At 44.6% G+C, this 20,521-nt stretch overlaps 1 protein-coding gene across 12 annotated transcripts in view; it reads right to left on the bottom strand.

The window, feature by feature from the left end:
- MYCBP2 (MYC binding protein 2) overlaps positions 1-20,521 on the bottom strand; it is a 3,160,061-nt gene that overhangs the window by 388,800 nt on the left and 2,750,740 nt on the right. For all 12 annotated transcript variants that reach the window (XM_069639721.1, XM_069639717.1, XM_069639718.1 and 9 more), the window contains one exon: positions 8,607-8,672. In XM_069639721.1, the coding sequence (XP_069495822.1) occupies positions 8,607-8,672 (66 nt within the window). The remainder of the gene's footprint in view (positions 1-8,606; positions 8,673-20,521) is intronic.

Genomic DNA, 20,521 nt, shown 5'->3' with positions numbered 1-20,521 from the left:
TCAGAAGAAAGGAGCTCACTAGCAACTTGGCGACAGCTGTGCAATCCCATTGCATAGCTAGTCGGGGGGGGGGGGGTAAGGGGTTAGCGGGTGAGACATGAGGAAGCAGGCACTTTGGTGGATCTCTGTGAAGGAATTGGAAACACTTGCCATGGGAAGTAATTTATAAGAACAACAGTCTGAAACAAACCATTTCCATATTGTCAGAAAGGTCTGAATCCTGCCTTACACAGACTAAGGGTGAAATAACAAGGCCAAACTAAAGGGTTTTTGCAGTTGGAGTTGAGGGACAGCATGCTAAAAGATTGCTTTTCCATATTCGGCTCCTGTCTCCCTTGAAATGACAAGTTTGCTTCTGTAGGCCCTACTCAGCCGGAAACACAATCCACTGTTGATTTGAGGAGGAATAGGAGGGAAAAGAATGAAACATAGAAGAAGAGAAAAATGGGGAATGGAAAAAAACACAATGAAAGACTTTGCGGCAGCACTTAAGACCTTCCATTTGTTGTGCCTTGGGGCAAAAAAGATGCACCCTATTACTTTATTGTATTGAGGTTTGATCTCAACATTGGTGTCCAAGTTGGAGGTACACATTCAAATGACTAAACATGTGGGACCTTCCTATACAACACTCTCCAATCCAGTTTTCATGATTTGCTTTGCAGTCTCTTACGAGTCAGTCCCCATCTGCTGAAAGGGCAACTGCATGTCAGGAAGTATGTGCTTTGTTTCTCTGGCCACATGCCACAAGTGTAGCTGTAACAGGGGTTGGACTGCAAGCTTTATTAGTTGTCAGACTACAAAGAATACTAAAGAGAAAACAATGTTGTGCCAAAAGCATCTATCCTTTTGGAATCTGTCTAAGATCATGAGGGTAAAGTTGCAGGATGGAAATCTTTACTGGAAGCCAAGACCGCCAAGCTCTTAGGGAGACAATGTGTGTGGCCCACCTTATTGCCGACAGGCAGATGGATGAGAGTTTAGCTAAACTGCCTTCACAATTTCTGCAACTGAAATGGCGCAAGACCTCCAGAGAATATTCTGCTCCAAAATGTCCATGAGAGTATGGACTTGTTTTAACTCCATGCATTGATAGGCTAAGGTAATCAACTGCCATGACCACATGAACAGTCAAAACGCCTCCTCACACAGAAGGTGGAGCAGCTCAAACACTTTCTGGGAAGGCATGAAGCACACTCATACCCCTCAACCAGGTCCTCAAGACCAGGATCCAGGATCCTGTGGATGTTTGGTCAACATTTCATTTTTAGGGTGCCTTTTGCTAGCCTTCAAACTAATGGCCGGCTTTGTGATTTCCAGGACTTTTCTTTTACTGCCAGGGGCATGTCTACTGAAGTCCCCCTGCAGCTAGAACACACCTACAGTGTGCTGCCCTCAGCAGCCCATATACTACCGGAGCAGAGGTGTTCCTAGAAGATCCCATTTTGCTCAGGGATGGTTCCTCCCACCTAGAAAGTATGTTGGAACGCAGGCTGGTGGCAGATTTATAATTTGGTTATGGCTACCTACGTTGCTAACCCCATGAAATCCAGGTTCTGCATATACTGCGACTGATAGAAAGAGGTCAGAATATTAACTTATAGTAGCGTCTACTCCTTTTTTCTACAGCTATAAGAAATCCAATCACTATGACCAGCATGAAATAGCAGTAACTATAGCAGGTGCTGTATAACGTCAGTCTCTATTTTTTCGCTTGACTTAGTGTCACATTCAAAAACTACAGGTAATTTGAATCTAACTAACGACTACAGTATCTAACTCATACTGTGTTCTGGGTGAAAACATGGTTCCTGTCTGATTTTAAAGAAAAATGGCTATCCTTATGTTTATATATAGTGTCACACCCTCTCACACACCCTATCTCCCACTTCCCCCGTCACACCTCTCTCTCCCATCAGGCGCTTCTCGCCGTCGTGTTCTCCATTCACATCAGCAGGGGAAGCACGGCAGGCGGGATACCATGTTGGACGGACCCGCCTCTTTTCGCCCATTTCCACGTTGGCGGTTGCCATGGCGCCTCCTGCACAGCCAGCGACGCCAGGATACTAGGAAGTACCGGCAGCCCCAATCGCTGGCCGCGTTGCGCTCCACGTAACGCGTGCGAGCGGTCACGTGATGCATCACGTAACACCGCTCGCCGCTTCAAAAGAAGCCGGCAAACAAGACACTTTGCTTCACAGCTACTTCTACGGAGGACTGCCAGGCGTTGCCTTTTGCTTCTTGTTACTCTCCTTGCCTCGACCTTGGAACGCTTCATTTGGACCTGCTCTCGGATTACCCTTGGACTCTGGCGTGCTCTCTGATCTCCCGGACACCTGACACCTGTTTGTACCCCCGGACTTGCTTTTGGATTACACTTCTGTTTCTGCAAACCTCGGATTGCTTCAAGTTTTGCCACGGATCAAGTTCTTGCTCCACCAGGTGTTTTCAGGAGTGCCAAGTACATCATCTCAGCCTGCTGTGGGTTCCCCTGCTGTCTGCATAGGTTTCTTACCTATACTCCACCCCTTTTAGGTAAGCTGGTGTCACTGCATCTTGTTTGCTCCCTCTGCCAATTGCCTTTTGGGTGTTTCCTTGATTATAACCCTTTGCCTTACAGCACTCAGGGGTCCTTGCGGCGTTCCCGGTACCAGGCTGACGACGACACTCCCACCTGTGGCCTCAAAGATTGCTAGGGCAGTATTTTACATTCTGCTCGAGCAGTACTTGGGGACGGAGGCATTACATAACTGCACGACTATCAAGTCGGACCCATCAAGTTAGAACAATTAGCCTCTTAAACATTAGCATGCAACATGAACATTATTAGAGTGGTCTGCAAAAAGGCGAAAATATTAATTATTAACCTTATCCCCGAGAATAGAAACCGCAAGCAATTTTTTATTTAAATGCTTTTTCAAGCAACTTACCTGTATCAATATACATATAATGTGATGTAACATTTTAGTTCTGTTCCACATTTAGCAACTTTGACCTTCTCTTTTTGTCTTCTCTTTCCGTTTTGTTCCCTTTCTTTCTGTTATATTACCAGATTGAACCAGTTTGCTCTCCAATGTGATCTGACATATTATCAGGTGCAAATGATTTAAAACTTGAGTGGACCCGTTGTGTCAAAAGTATTATTGTACGCTCTGAGGACGACCTTAGAGGGTCGAAACACGTGTTGGCGTGGCGTGGATCAAAATTAAGTTATATCTTTTCTTTCCACTATATTTATGGTGAAGTGCAAAATCTATATGCGATTGATACTGCAATATTCACACTGCTGTGTGTTTAAACTCAGGTGTGATACACACGATTGGTATGACAACTTATTAATACCAATCTGAACTTGTAAACTATTTTCTCATCATTTGTTTATGCGTGGTCAAAATTGCATGCATTTGCAGATGTTAAAACTTAGGTGTGTTTTATAAGATTGGTATGACAACTATCTAATACCAACCTTTCCTACTAGATTATGGTTTCTTATTACTAACCTTAAGTTGTTTACCAATACCAATAAACTAAACACCCACAAAGTGCTTTCATGTTTTAACAATGTTTGGTCCGTTATATCTTTAGTGAGTGAGCGCAGGCAGTGAAGATACCCATTCAAGCTGGTTTAAAGGTAGAGCAAATACTTTTGAGTGTCACACAATAAGAGAAGGTCCACACAACAGATCTGTAAACACATTTTTTATAATAAAGTTGTGCATAGAATTTAATTACAAAATATAAAGGCATGTATATAGTAAAAAAAACATTTCAGGATATGGATAAAAATACAGACTGTGGATTCACAGAACCATACAATGTTCACGCAGTGACACAGTAGACCATCCCAAACTGCTGTCCCGGCTGTCGGACACAGGCATTTCTGGTCAGGTACTGGACTGGTTCCATGCTTTCTTGGCAGACCTTTGCCCCCTTTCTGCTCACAATCTATCCTGCTGCTCCCCAGGGATCTGCTCTGTCCCCCATTTTGTTTAATATGTCCATTCGGCCATTCCTCCTCCTTATTCTTTCTCATGGTTTTAGATATTACTCATATGCGATGATGCAGATTTTGGTCCGGATGGACCTTACCTGTGCTGATACTGCGACCAAGCTGAGGAGATGTCTGGAAGATCTGGGCTCTTGGATGGTGGCAAATTGGCAGAAGCTTAATGCCTCGAAGACAGAGGTGCTGGTTGTAGGCACCCCAGTCCTCTCTCTTTTTGGACGCCTGCATTCTGGCCGGCTTCTCTGGGCTCCTGTCCTATTCCCTCTGCCTCAGTGAAAACCTGGGGGTTACTATGTCATCTTTTTATCTATGGCCTCCCAAGAGGCAATTGTGTGTAAGTCTGGACACTTTAAATTAGGCATATTGCGTAAAACAAATGCTTCCTTTTGTCACATCTAAATATCATGCGCCAGTGGTGGCAGCGCTGGGACTGAGCACCACAGACTATTGTAATTCCGTTATCTGGGACAGCCGCGCTACCTCATAAATCAGATTCAGCTTCTCCTAAATGCGGCTGCCAAATCTATGTGTGTTGTGCATTGTGCCTTTTATAAGCAGGGTGGAGAATACATCCAGGAAATGTTTCCTGCTATGTTCTGTCCCGCCATCTGTGATCCCAGTTTGGTCTTCTGTAATCTCTCCCTTGCTTCAGACTCTCTCGCATAGGCGGCCATGCTTTTTCAGTGATGGCTGCAAAAGCTTGTAACAACCTCCCCTTGTCTCTTCGAGCTGTTGATGATCATATGATCTTATGCCGGTCTCTGAAGACTTATCTATACTAGGTTGACTCCTTGGGCTGCCGTTCCTCTCCTCTTAGCACCATGATGCCCTTGGGCTTACGCGCGCTTTAGAAATTCATCTAACATAACATAACACTGGATTATTTGCAGGACAGACATTAGAAACAAAATTATCTCCCACCCCTCCTATCCAGCCACATTAGCATAGTGGTACATTCTTTCCAATATTATCCTATAGAGCAGGGGTCTTCAACCTTTGGCTCTCCAGATGTTTTGGACTACAACTCCCACCATCAGTAGCATCAGTCAATTGTAAGGAATTATAGGAGTTTTTGTCCCAAACATCTGGAGAGCCGCAGGTGGCAGATCCCAGCAGATTTAAGGAAAGGGATCAGAGGACTCACCAGAGGCAGTCCTGCTCAAAAGTTACACTCTATAAGTCCTAGGATGGGAGCTTGCAGAAGTGAGTGATGACACCATCATCTGGGCAGAACACGGTTCTGTTCTGAATTGTCTAGCCCAACACAGGAACCCTAAAGCCATGAAAGAATGCAACAAACCCCCACAGGTGAGTCAGAGAACCCACACAAAAGATATCCCGATGAAGAAAGAAAGGTTCCAAACAAGAGCCTACAGAGTGGAGCAGCAGCCGGGAAGGTCTCGGGTTGACAGGGAGGAAGGGTCGGCAGCACGGCTGGCCCCAGAGCAATGGGCATGGATACCCTGTTAAGGCAGCTAAAGTAGTGCAGGCAGTGCAACAGCTACTCAGCAACTAAATGGTGACTTTGGCCAGGGGTCACAGGTTGCAGTTCAAAGACAGTGCAGCAGGACACACTAATGGAGGCCTCCATGATGACCGGACCGCACCAGGGTGTCGCTATACAGATGAGCTGTCAACTAAAGGGTTACAGCCAAGGCAAGAGCCATGCCAGGACAACAGAAGGACACGGTGCACAGTTCCAGAGGTCACCCTCCCAGGTCCAACTGGGGTCCTTCCTCTCTGACATCTTTTTCTCTACCTGTGGTGTCCCCCAGGGATCTAACCTCTCTCCCTGGCTTTTCAACCAGTACCTGGCACTTCTTGCCCACTGTATGGCCGCCCTCTGCCCCAACTTTCGGTGCTATGCGGATGATACCCAGCTCATTTTCAGGCTACCTTCGGCCTCCTCTTCTCCTTCCCTCATCTCTCACTGTCTTTCTGCTATCCAGGAATGGTGTGCCGCCAATGACCTCTGCCTTAATGCCAGTAAGACTGAGCTTCTACTCATCGGCACACCCACTCCCTCCTTCCCTGCAGCTCTCTTTGGCCGGCCTCTCTTGGCCCTCTTCCTGCTCCTACCTGCAAGGCAAAAAACCTTGGGGTCATCTTCGACTCCACACTCTCCTTCTCTCCTCACATATCTGACATCTCTAAGAAGTCACACTACCAGCTACACCCTCCTCAGAGGTATCCTTCCTTCCCCCAGAAGCTCGCTGTCTCTAGAGCCCTGGTTCTCTCGAAGCTGGATTACTGTAACAGCCTCTACCGAAATCTGCCTGCCTCTACTCTCCGCCCTTTGCAACTCATCCAGAACAGGACTGCGAGACTTGTCCTTGGCCTCAAGCCCTGGGACCGTATCTCTCCAGGACTGAAATCGCTACACTGGCTCCCGGTGGCTGCGAAAAAGTTAAAAACCCTCTGCATTGTCCACAAGATCCTTCTGGGGCCTTGGGCCAAAATACCTTCAACTCTCTCTTCCTAAATACCTTCCTTCTCGAGCTCTTCGCTCATCCGCCTCCAACTCCCTCATGGTCAGCTGCTTCTCCAAGCAACGAGTTGGGGGTAGATCTCTCTCCGCAGCAGAGGCCTCCTTCTGGAATAGCCTTCCTGCCTCCCTGAAACTTGAGGAGAACCATCTCCGGTTCCGGAAGCACCTTAAAACCTTCCTCTTTTCCTCCGCTTTCTCTCCCCCTCTCCCCTGCTAAAATTGCTGAAACTGCACTGAATCTGCAACTGGGCCACTCACCGAACTCGGTCCTTGGCCCAGCCACTCTCCCCTGCTCTGCCTCCCTGGCAACCCCTGCACTGTGGTACTGTCTCTGTATCCCTACAGCCCCCCTTCCCAGCACTTGTCTGCACTTACCTTGCACTTGCCACCAGTTGGCCCTTATTACTTATTTTGTTATTCTACGAACCCTGTACTGCACTTCCCCTCTCCCTTTCCCCCTTGGACTGTTCCCTCCCCCCTACCCTTGCACTTGCGCGATCTGAATGACACCTGGCCTAGTAGGATCGTTGTCTGTCTCCCCTTGTTCCCCCCACCCGCCTCGTCGCGCCTTGAAACACTTGTGTATAGGCACGTTATAAATGCCATATCATATCACAGAGTACAGAAGATTCTTGAGCATGGAAGACCCACACAAATCATCTACTTCCAGAGGTATTACATATTTAATATTGTTTCCCTATCTCACTGTACCTTCCCCAGTTTCCCCCATAGCCATAGAGTGCTGGTATCCTGTGCTTCACAGGGATACCAGTGCACTTTCCTTTGTCAGACTGACGAAATGGTGCAATATACCCTGGATTGTCATGAAGCCAGAGGCTCGGCTACTCCCAAAGTCATGATTGATTGTGACAACACATGTATTTAGCATGAGGATATGTAACCGGCATGGTCTAAGCTGCACATCTTGCGGTACTTGAAGTCTGAGTTCTTAAGGCGCAACCTAGGGCTAAACCTGTATAAAATGGGTATATACAACCATTATAAGGAACAAAACTCCAATTTCTAGTACTGATTGTGGTGGATACATGGAATAACTTTGCTTTTCTAGGGTTCAGTGTTGTGGTTGAATGGAAAAGTGACACACAGGCTTTGGTACCGTAGAACACGAACTAGGTCTGTGGCTCAGAGATCTAGTTTCCTGGCCCACGCAATGTTTTTTATTAGTCAGGGAGAGGCAGACAGAGGAACAGAACAAACAAGGAAACAATCTGTGAGAGAAGGGCAGGTGTGAGATTTAGGAGGATAGAAGTTGCAGAAAGACAAAAAAGGGTAGACATAAAGATTCCAAGAGATTATGAAGGGGGAGAATTGCATACATAAATGGACCATAAGGATAAATAGGTGAGTCAGGGCAGAATGGGATTTCTCTTTCTGCTGGCTCATGTTATTAGCCCAGGCCACACTGGCTCTTTTCTCTCATACAACCAGCTATGTTGCATCCCGCCCCATCTTGTTGTGGGTCCCTTGACATTAAGCGCTATTAGCACATGGAGATATTTATTGACCACCTCTTAGCCAATCAGAAAGGTCAGAGTGCAGTCAATAACTACTAGTATTGACTACATTCTGAACATTCAGTCTTCAAAAGCAAACAGGAAAACAACAATGCAATATCAAGGCATGGTTTATTTCAACAAAACCCCTCTTCTCTGACCTTTTTCTGTTTACTATCCTATCCAGACTAAAGGCAAAGCTGAAACATGAGAAAATGCGTTTTTTTTTTACAGAGAAACCATATACTTTAACATGACACCTAATGCATTGTTATGTTAAACCCACTCTAGTTGAACCAAGTTGCAATTAAAATGCTTACATTATGAAGACAACCTTGCTATTTAAATACAACATACATTTACTAACTCTGTTTGTCTATTTGCTTTACTCACTATTAAAATAACATGTTTTACTTTACCCCAAAACATGCATTGCTATTACCAATATGTGCTACTAGCTGTGTAGACCTCAGGAGTGGTCATTCTCAGTCATAATAAAAACTGGAAAAGTCATGGGATTTATAGTAGTAAAAAGTGGAGGAATCTGCATTTCTTTAATAAAACACCTTTTAGAGTCAATTGTATAAATGTTATTTACCTGCTTCAATCTGCATAGATCTTCCACCACTTTGCCTGCCAAGAAGGTCATTGAGGTCACCTTGTTCTAAACAAACATGTTTTAATGTGAGTAATCATATCAAACATTTCTAGAACTGTAGCAATATAGTTTTTAACATCGTCTTTAGAGATAACTGATAAATAGTAAACAACTGCCATGAAGTGTCCATCTGAAAGATGCTTAAAATGGATGCAATAACAAAATGTTGACACAACGTTCAAAGTTAATCTGAAAAGTAGTTACCAATTATATACCATTTTCGCACTTGTGTGTTTGTGCCCAAGGATATAATGCTTCAACACAGGGACCAGTGTCTGTGACACTGGAGCAAACTAGATATTAGAATCCTTTATGATGCACTCAGCAATGTGAATGATCAGCAATATTACAAAAGGTCTCAACAGCACATTGTAACTCACAAAGTTAAGTACATTTAGTGTGATCTTACAAAATTGTTATGTGCTGTACCATCACTGTTGGATCTGGCATTGTCAAACGGGAAATTATATCGTGCCTCCTATTGCAATGAATATGTGTATATTGGCCTACGCCAAGCTGCTTGTAAGCCACTTGCGAAGAAATCCATGCCGCAAGGTCCTGACCTTAGAATCAATGTAAACTGCCATTTTAGGTCAATCCGCCATTTTAGGTTCTCTGCAAAGTCACCCTGTGAGCTAAAATGGTGGACAGTGTCATTTTGAATACAACATGGCCGTCTTGATCTCTGCGTACAATTAATATGCAACTTGCCGCAGGCCACTTGTTAGGGTCATGAACTGAGACCTTGTCCTTCGTTGACCTGTGTGTAAAGGATTACTTGTGCCAATGAAACTAATCCGCGAGCATATGTTAAGAACAATGTATCCAAATACTGAACTGAGAACACTTGTTTAACTGCATTGTATTAATGTTTGCGAAGACTCTATGAGGAATCCTAAAATACACTGTTACCGTATAGACTTGTTTGCGATTGTATTAAAGGAAAACCCTAAGCATATAGATGTGTGAACTCGGCATGAACCCTAGATCAGTAATGTATTAGAGGAATATTAACCCGCAGTAGGGTTGGACATCATGTTCTCAAAGGGTATAAAAGTGCGACTAATTCTAATGTACATTCCCACTCACTGAGCACACCGAACCATGCTGGAGTTTGCTGTGTTGTATTGAGGGCCGATAGCTATCTGATTGTTTTGTCCTTTGAAACTGTTCAGTATACATTAAAGATCTTTGTATGTTTTTTTGTAACCTGTGTTCGGAGTATTTCCTTTTGGGGTACTCAACCTTGATATTTTCGCTTTGTTTTCACAGTTGGCGCCCGAATAGGGACCCTCAAGATTGATGCCGGATTGTCGAAGGTTGACACACGCTATCGGACCAGGATCGGACGGTGTAGGGGGCCCCTTCTGAACGAGACGCGACACCTCAGCAGCGCTGCACGACCCGATCCCTGGACGATTAGCTTGTGGTCCGAGACGGCATCTTGACAAGGGTCCACTTATCGAGGTAGGCAGTTTTGCCGAAATCACCAAACACCAGGTAGTATTTGTTAGAAAAAGAATTTGAAATCCGACCGGACCTCCTTAGGATTGATCAGGTGAGTCGTGACCCGATTCTTAAGTATGCTGATAATTTGATTTTGGAGTATTGTATCTGCAGACACAATTATTGACCAGGTAACACCAATATTTTGATATGCCTGGGAAATTGTCTACCTGCTTCAGGGCATTATTCCGCAGCGATAGACAATCTTTGGAATTTAGCCGTCCGGCACCACAGGAGGGGTCGCCAGCGTGTACTATGTACTGTAAGCAGGGCATTGGTAGTATAGTGTTTAATGATATTTGGCACAGACAAACCAGACATGCTTCCGAACTTCAGTGGCCAATCAATGGTAGTTTTGAAATCCCTCGTATTGAGTATTTAGAGTCAGTCTTGTTAAAGAAAAAGGCTAGACCTGCAGCATTCGATGTTTTGCAGAATTAGAAAAAAGAAGCGTTGCAGCAGCTTAAGAGTAGAGAAAAACATGTGCGCCGTCATAAAACGAAAGCCGAAAAAGCATTGTTATATGACCAGGACAAACGGTCTGAGTCGGCTAGGAATATGGATAGGGCTTTCTCACTTGGTATTCAGAAAATCTATCCTTCTAAAGACCTTCATGTTTCCGATGAATTCATTGACAAATTGTTAAATGAGCGAAGGCCTGGTGCCACTGCGCCACCTCTGTATGTTCCTCTTCCTGCTGTTTTGCCTCTTCCTGCTGTTATTCCTGCTATTCCTGTTCCTCCCTTTGTTCCTTTTCCTCCAGTTGTTGTTCCTCCACCTGCTCCCCCTCTTCCAAGTAGTCCTGTACCGCTTGTAGTCGATCAGGGAGCGCGGTCAAGGATTGTCACACGTAATACTGTACCTCCAGAGAAGAAACATGATTTAATTGCATGGGCTAAGCATTGCATGGAGACGGATGATCGAGCTAATATTCTTGCCACACTTTCTAATATGGATAATTTTCCTGGGAAAAATGTTTTCATTGAAGGTTTAGGGGTGCATTTATGTGTAATGTGGGGAAAATTAAATAATGCAGATCTCCCGCAAGGGTTAAAGGATCTAAACACTTTAGCGTTTTCAAGTGACACTGTGGAGAAAGTGAATGAGCATGTTGAGAGAATATTTGAGCATAGAAAGGAGTTGGAAAGGTTACAGAATGAGGACGACAGTGGGGAAAGTATGTATGTACAGAAACTGTTCCTTGTCGAAAATCGATATCTGAGGAAGTACGAATTTGTACGAAAGACGCGCTTAGATGGATATCAGATATGTCGATAACTCCAGTTGAGGTATATGACACATATAGTCAGTATACGCCAGAAATGCAGAGGAAAGATATACAGGTAATGATAGAGTACCTGCAGGATGAATGTGTAAAGAGAAAGACTAGTTGTCCCACAGAGTTATTTAGTATTTACAAGAGAGCTTTTTCACTTGACACTTCTTCGACTGCTTTAGCGCTCGACTTGGCTCTGTTGCTTAGTAAGCGTTCAGAGTTACCTACTTCTCAGTTGCCTTTGAGAGAGGTTCCTCCGACATTTGTCCCGAAGGTTGAGATTGCGGCTAATCCTGCAACGAATGCAGTTGCTGTGAACATTCCTGCACATTATGTATCACAGTTTGTTCATGTCCCGTTCTCAAGACAGGAAGTGAACACTATTAGACAATCTATTCCTGACATTAGGAAAAACCTGACAGGATTCTATAAAGAAATAGAGTCTGTCTTGCAGTCCTCAGTTTTCACCTTGGGTGATATTGATCTGTTATTCCCTGTACTCCTGCCCGCAGATTTGTGGAAACAGGTTAGGACTATATACGATGTACCAGGGTTGGGAGATACATGGGCTAACATAATCAGACTCGATGGAGAAAGGCCAGCTGGTGAGAGACCGCCTCAGGTGATACTAACTTTGCCTGATAGAATCATTGCAAAATTGAAAACCATAATTCCCGAAAAGAGAATTATTTGGGACAAGCTTATGGCCTGTGTCCAAGGAAAGTCTGAGGGTGCTACCGAGTTCTTTAATCGGGTCGAACAGGTATTCTCGGATTTCAGCGGACAAGACTTAGGCACAGAGTCTGGGAAAAGATTATTTGTGGACAAATGTGTGTGTGGATTGCTGCCCGACATCCAGTCACAGATTATGTCCTCTGAGAGCGCTTGGCAGACGAAGTCCCAATCAGAAGTACTGCACATGGCTCAGTACTACGAGAATCGTGTCAATAATGAAAAAGATAGAGTCGAGAAGAGAAAAGGTGATTTAAAGACTAAAGTATTATTACAGCAAATTGTTAGAGGCCCCAGAGGGGGTAGTTCACAGATTAGAGGTCAGTATGTTCCACAAGGGAATGTGCCCTTGGGTGCTGTGAACATTAACCAGTGTGCCTATTGTCGACAAGAGGGTCAATGGCGTGCACAATGCCCCGTCCTTCGACAGAGGTCGAATAACACAATTGGTAATATGGGTAGACGATCCAGAGGTCGCCCGGGTGAAAGGGGCCCTGGTAGAGGTCAGTTTAACACAGGATCCTCAGCAATCTTTTTCACAGGATAATCAGACTCCAAGAGTGGATACTAGAAACATATTTGATCATCCTTCTGCTGCATATCTATCTGAAGAAATTCCTTTTGATGACAGTCTGTTTCGTTAGGATTGCCCGAAGCAGGGTTTGGAACCTACACCCATTCCCGTTAATCAGAAAGGTCCCTACGTTGAAATGGTAGTGGGAGATAGGAAACATCTGTTCTTGATAGATACTGGAACACAGAAGTGTTCCGTTGATCATTCTACGGTTCCAAACATTCCACTCTAAGGGGAAACCAATGTTTCTGTAGGGTTTTCTGGCTCACCAGTTGTCTGTCCAGTTTCTTCATCGGTACCTATCTCTTTGGGTACCTTTACGGACCACTGTCCATTCCTTTTGACTTCGATTTGTGGAGAGAATTTGTTGGGGTTGAATCTGTTAAAAGAATTAAATGCGATAATTCATTGTTCTTCTGATGAAGTGCGTTTGACGATTTCACCACAGAAACTTTCTGTCTCTCAATTCTTAACCAGACCTTTGCCACCAGAATTCAGTGATGTACCAGAGTGTTTATGGGCAATTGACGACAATGATGTCAGTGTTTTACAGATAGAGCCTGTTAAAATAGTCTTGAAACATGGAATAAAGCTGCCACGCATTCACAGTATAAGATTTCAGTTGAGGGCGAGCAAGCTTTGAAATGCATTGTTTCCGTTTTTGTGCATCGCGGGGTGATTGAGGAAATTGCAGGTAGTTTGTGCAATAGTCCGATTTTACCCGTGTACAAGAAAGGCGATAATGCAATTCCATTCCGTTTCATAATTGATTTGCGTGCCATTAATAAAGTTGTCGCTCTGCAATTTCCAATTGTACCTGATGTGACGACAATATTAACCATGATTCCAGCTACAGCTACTTACTTTAGTGTTGTGAATCTGAAGAATGCTTTCTTTAGTATTCCTATACACAAGGACAGTAGATACTTGTTTGTGTTCACCTTAGGCGGACGCTCGTTCACATTTACCCGTGCACCTCAAGGTTACACAGTGAGTCCTAGCATCTACAGTAGGGCTCTGAAAGAACAGCTTGATACCATTGAATTGCCCTCTACTTGTACGCTGCTTCAATATGTTGATGACTTGCTTTTAGCTGCAGACTCAGAGCGCTTGTAAGGAGGGCACTGTGTTGTTGCTTATTCATCTGGATAAACATGGTCACAAAGCTTAGCTTAAAAAGTTTCAATACTGTTGTCAGGAGGTCGCCTACTTAGGCTATCTCCTGTCAAAGGAGGGAAGAAGATTGACACCTGAAAGGATAAAATTAATTTCTGGCATGTCTGTCACAAATACACAGAAGGAAGTTAGAGCCTTGATAGGTATGGCTTCTTACTCTAGGTTGTGGATCCCAAACTTCTCACTAGTGATTAAACCGATGTTGGCTTTGACGAAGAAGGGCATTTCTTCACCATTGCCGTGGAACACGGAACACCAGCAATCATTTGATCTGCTCAAGACTGCATTGTGCTCCTGCTCAAGACTGCATTGTGCTCGGCACCGGTTTTGGGCACACCAAACTACGAAAAGGCCTTTGTGTTGTTTGTGCATGAATGTGATGGATGTGCTTTGGCTGTATTAATGCAGGAACATGGAGTGAAGAATAGGCCATGCGTTTACTTTTCTTCCACCCTTGATCCTGTAGCATGTGCTTTGCCAAGATGTTTGCGAGCTGTCGCTGCTGCTGCTGCGTCTGTAAAACAGAGTGAGGGAATGGTCCTAGTCCATGATCTAACCCCGATGGTGCCTCACTCTGTAGATGTTCTACTGAACAGAACCCAAACGCAACACCTCACTTCCGCACGGTTGACGAGATATGAATTGATCTTGTTTGCTCCTCACATTCAAATTAAGAGGTGTTGTGTTCTTAATCCGGCTGAATCTTACCTTTCCCGCAAGGTACTGCTTGCAGTGACGTGAGTCACATGACTGTCTGTATACTACCGAACAAGAGACAAAGGGTAGAATTGATCTAAAAGACACTCCTTTGAACAATCCACAAGGAGAGCTGTTTTGTGATGGCTCCTGCTTCAAACTCCCGGATGGTACATCTACAGCTGCTTATGCAATCACTACATTGAGCACGGTTGTGGAAACAAAGAGAATCACGCATAACTCCACGCAGGTCGCAGAGATTATAGCATTGACCCGAGCTTGTGAACTTTCCGAAGGGCTTACAGTAAACATATATACCGATAGCCAGTATGCCTTTGGGGTGGTTCACAACTTTGGGAGACTTTGGTCAGAGAGAGGGTTCTTAACTTTGCATGGTACAAAGATCCAACATGGCTCCCTAATAGTACAACTGCTCTCAGCGCTTGCGCTCCCTACTCAGTTAGCAGTTGTGAAATGTGCAGCACATCGAAAGATTATAGATGATATAGGAAGAGGGAATGCTTTCGCTGATCAGATCGCTAGACAAACTGCCACCGATCTCTTTACGGAGATGTATGTTTCAAGGGAGACTGTAAATGCTGCCTATGCAATGGACGAGGGTGTTGGGTCTGTACGAGATATCCAAGCTGATGTCACATTAGAAGAATCCAAGAGGTGGGCTGAAGGCTTGGGGAAACTCGATGATGATGGGTGTTGGGTGGACATAGTTGAAGGGAAATGGCTACTTCCTGACGCCTATGTGATGATGATGGTTGTTATGGCACATCGCCCTACACATATATGTGCCCAGCAGGTTACGAAATTGTTAGAGAAAGTTTGGGCAAATAACAAAATTTCAAAAAATGCCCAGCGCTATGTTCAGGACTGCATGATCTGCCTACAGCATAATGTGGAAAAGGGGACATCAACTCCAAGGGGAAGTTTTGGGCCACCTTCTGTCCCCTTTGAAGTCATCCACTTTGATTTTATTGAAATGGAACGTTGTAATAATATGAAATTTGTGTTAGTCGTCATCTGTGCTTTTAGTAAATGGGTTGAGGCTTTCCCTGTCAAAGATGCTACAGCCATGACTACTGCGAAAACCATGTTAAAGGAGTATTTTCCACGGTTCGGGCTACCAAGAGTCATCTGGTCGGACAACGGTCCACATTTTGTCGCTGCTGTAATTCTGCAGATATGTGCAGCATTACAGATCGACAAACGATTCCATTCGGCCAGACACGCTCAGAGTGCCGGACTAGTAAAAAGACACAATGCTATCATCAAGAACAAGCTCGCTAAGACGTGTGCCGGCACCAAACTAAAATGGCCGGATGCCTTACCGATCGTGTTACTAGCCATGCGTACAACCCCTCAAACTAAGACTGGGCTCTCTCCATTTGAGGTGGTAATGGGGAGACCTGCCAATATCTGGAACCTTCCTAAATGAAGATCCTTGAAAAATGTTGAAAATGTACTTCTTTCAGATTATTGCAGCCAGTTGACTAAAAACCTGTATTTGATTTATCACCAGGTGCGAGAGGCTTTACCTGTGCGATACGAGGGCCCGGGCCACAGCATTCGGCCTGGGGACTGGGTGCTTACCAGGGCATTTGAGCGTTCTTCTTGCCTTGCACCTCGTTGGCGGGGCCCATTCCAGGTTCTGCTGGTCACACAAACGGCAGTGCGTGCCTCAGGCAGGAAACATTGGATCCATGCGACGCACCTCAAGAAACTTCCTCACCCAGTGCCACACGATACAGAAATAACAGAACCCCTCGCTAATGCTGCAACCAATGATCCCAAAGCAGTAAATAGTGCTGAGAGTGCATCAGAGAATCTCTCTGAGCCTGTGAGGCTTGGGGAACCCATCATATTGTCTCCACACTCTCCAAAAGTTTTGCTTCCGGAAACTGTCGTTTCGGATTCTGCATCTTCACTTGCTCTTGATACGTTGCTTCCAACGGGAAGTGACAGCACATTGTTTCCGGATCAATCAGTACCAGGAAAAGCAAGGTACAATCTGCATCCGATAGACTTACGGCACGGTTTGGCTGTGCATTTGGAGAAGGAAAGGAATCATCGAGGGCTTGCTTTTTGCCCAAATAATTGTTTGAAAAAAAGGGGATTCTGTTGGCTAGGGTTGTGGAAGGACTAAGAAGTCGCGGGCCGGGAGGTCGCCAGCAACGAACATTGGGGGTTTCCGTTTGAAGACTACAATGCCTGCCACCGCTACAGCTCGTATCGGACTGATAAATGATCGTGTGACCAGCCAGGATAATGGACAAACCACTTGGGCCCTGAAAACGTATTGCTGTTTTTTTATAATAATATTTGGTTTTATTATAGTCACTGTCTTAGGCCTATGGTACCTCGAGGAAACTCATCCACTAGAGTCCTTGTTACCGACTGAAAATGTACCCACTGTTTTACTCCTTTTGTGCATTTGCATACTCTGTCCCCTAGGACTCCCGGCATAGACAAAGATATCATAACAATACCCTGTTAATTATCATGAATGCTACACATGCCATCTTTAATAGGTCCAACTGTTGGGTCTGCTCACATTTACCGCAACACGGGGATAAGGGGCTAGGTTGGTATATTCACGCTTTACCTTTGACAACTGCTTGTTATGCTTCTCTTAGAGCACTGTTCTTTGGCCGTTGGAACGATAGCATCTTGGGGAATTTTGATGGAACTAATTTGAATAGTTTTGAGAAACGTGTACTGACTCCAGTGGGATGCTCGCTTTTCACAAATAGGAGTAAGCTTAACTTTGCTTCTATTAGGCCTTCTGATAGACTGTCTCGTCCCTTTCAATCTTTGATTTCCTTCAAGATGGCTCCGATAGGCAATAAGGATGCCATGCCTCCTTCTTACACTGTTAACCATAGCCCCGATTCAGTTTCTTTCTGCATAGAGAGGAATGGTGCTCAGTCAATGGGAGATGTTAAAGGTTGCGCCAACGTTGCGAATTTGACTGGGGAAGAGAGACCTTTGTATGTAGGCGAACCTGTCTACTTTGTTTGCGGTAATATAGCATTTCCATGGTTACCCAGTGATTGGCAGGGAACCTGTTATTTAGGGATCCTGTTACCTGGGGTGTTCACAGCTAGTACTGAAGAGATTTCAAAGGCTCGTCCACAACGGGACGAGAATGGTGACACTCCAGCACAGGTTTTGGGAGATGTGGCAAAATCATTCGTGCCATTTTGGGGACAGATAGCGAATTCCGAAGATATCAGAAGACTAGCGAGAGTACTGGAGAGAACCATCAACCGGACCACAGACATACTCTATAATATGACATTAGAACAGAAAGCGATAAGATTAGTAGCACTCCAGAACCGGATGGCATTAGATGTCATTTTGGCTGAACGTGGTGGAGTGTGTAAATTAGTTGGGTCCGCTTGCTGTGTTTTCGTGCCAGATTCCTCCCCAACTATCTTCAAAGCAATACAGAATCTGCATGTCCTTAGTTCAGAAGTGCATGTTCCTGAGGGAAACTGGGATCTTAGCGCTTGGTTCTAGGACTTCTTGCGATCTTGGGGTTGGAAGGTGCTTTCGGTCTTGCTGATCATTTTGGGAATTCTGTTATTCCTTTGCTCTTGTATCCAGTGTTTACCGAGTATATGTTCGATGCTAGGGGGATGTTGCGCACAGGCGATAGGTACAATAGGACAAAGTGTATGCCCCAGATAAAACCTCCAAGGAATATGTGTTAAAAGAAATTTTAGCGAATGATCTAATGGCAATAGATATTTCTGACAGCGATTCAGGGTGCATGGACGATGATGCATGGAGTTGTTTACAAGGAGATCAGAAGTAGTTTGGAACTTGGCATAGGCCAAAAGGAGGGTTTGTCAAACGGGAAATTGTATTGTGCCTCCTATTGCAACGAATATGTGTATATTGGCCTACGCCAAGCTGCTTGTAAGCCACTTGCGAAGAAATCCGTGTCGCAAGGTCCTGACCTTAGAATCAATGTAAACCGCCATTTTAGGTCAATCTGCCATTTTAGGTTCTCTCTGCAAAGTCACCCTGTGAGCTAAAATGGTGGACGGTGTCATTTCGAATACAACATGGCCGTCTTGACCTCTGCGTACAATTAATATGTAACTTGCCTGCAGGCCACTTGTTAGGGTCATGACTGAGACCTTGTCCTTCGTTGACCTGTGTGTAAAGGATTACTTGTGCCAATGAAACTAATCCGCGAGCATATGTTAAGAACAATGTATCCAAATACTGAACTGAGAACACTTGTTTAACTGCATTGTATTAATGTTTGAGAAGACACTATGAGGAATCCTAAAATACACTGTTACTGTGTAGACTTGTTGGCGATTGAATTAAAGGCAAACCCTAAGCATATAGATGAGTGAACTCTGCATGAACCCTAGATCAGTAATGTATTAGAGGAATATTAACCCGCAGTAGGGTTGGACATCATGTTCTCAAAGGGTATAAAAGTGCGACTAATTCTAATGTACAGCCCCACTCCGAACCATGCTAGAGTTTGCTGTGTTGTACTGAGGGCCGATAGCTATCTGATTGTTTTGTCCTTTGAAACTGTTCAGTATGAATTAAAGATGTTCCTTTGTAACCTGTGTTCGTGTATTTCCTTTTGGGGTACTCAGCCTTCATATTTTCTCTTTGTTTTCACAGCATTGTTGTTTTTATCTTTTGATGGCTCTTTGAATTTAATCACAACTTTAGTTTCCTGAATTATCGGGTAAAAACAATATAAATCAAACTCATTATGCATTATCAGACAAGGTACACTCCAGTCAGGCAAACTTAAAACTTGCTCAAGGAGTCTCTTCAAGTTAGAAATTCGCATTAGAGGAACGAAAAATGTCATCAGTTGCTTAATTGCAATACTCCAATACAGTTGGGGACAGATGATCCATGAGGAGTCCAACCAACTGGTACACACTTGTTTCGGCATGAGGAGTTTCCACACTTATTTAGGCAAATCTTTTTTTAAAACAATTTTTATTAGCATTTTTATAAACAAGGCAGACAAAAACGTCCAACATTTCCCTCCCCGCCGCCCCCCCTCCTTTCTCGATTGATTCCCGTGAGACCTCCTGTCCTGGATCATCCCTTTTTCACCCTCCAGCCGCCCCCATCGAATGTGATTAGCCAGACTCATGTATCAGCATCTTCCTGGATGATCACCTCAGAATCTTCCATATCCTTGTTCTTCCTTCCCCTTCCCTTGTCGCCTCGCGTCCCCCCCACTCCCACGTCTCATGGTGGTTTCAGATCATTGGGTATAGCCAGATCATTCAGCAATTGGCAGTATCAGGTAATAAAATCACGGCAAAAAGGTCGCTGGTAAAAGAAATTGTGGCAAAAATGTTGTGGTTTGACCCAGTAAAGGTGTACCCCATTATACCATTTAAGGGGAGCGGAGGTGTCCCCTGCTCCCCTTAAATGGTATAATGGGTCCAGGGGTTGCGGGCGTGTCCCCTGCTTCCTTAACATGACTGTGGCAGCAAAACCACAGCATTTTTGCCACAATATTTTGTATCCACTGCCATTTTTGCTGCGATTTTAAGACATGGAACCCAATTGGCCCCAGTTTGCCGTTACCCCATCCCCCTCTGTGTCAGCCCTCGCCCCCCCCGCAATGTTTCCAGTTCGGCTACCCCCCACCCCATCAACAGGCATTTGCCTGCCAGAGCGTTATTGATGGTCACTGTGGTTGTTTCCACGCAATGGCCATGCAGCGTTTAGCTAATATCAGTAGAAATCTCACCATCTTGTTCCGTGATTTAGGTCTCTTTCCCCCTGAAAGGATCCCCCATATGCATATTTTCGGTTACATTCAATTTTTGTCCCCAACAACCCATTTACCCCTTTGATCACCTTATCCCAATAGTTCAG

The sequence above is a fragment of the Ambystoma mexicanum genome, chromosome 7q (assembly GCF_040938575.1).
Source record: "Ambystoma mexicanum isolate Mex_15411 chromosome 7q, UKY_AmexF1_1, whole genome shotgun sequence".
NCBI classification, from domain to species: domain Eukaryota; kingdom Metazoa; phylum Chordata; class Amphibia; order Caudata; family Ambystomatidae; genus Ambystoma; species Ambystoma mexicanum.
The sequence above is the reverse complement of the archived record's forward strand: the minus strand, read 5'-3'. Positions and strand labels throughout refer to the sequence as shown.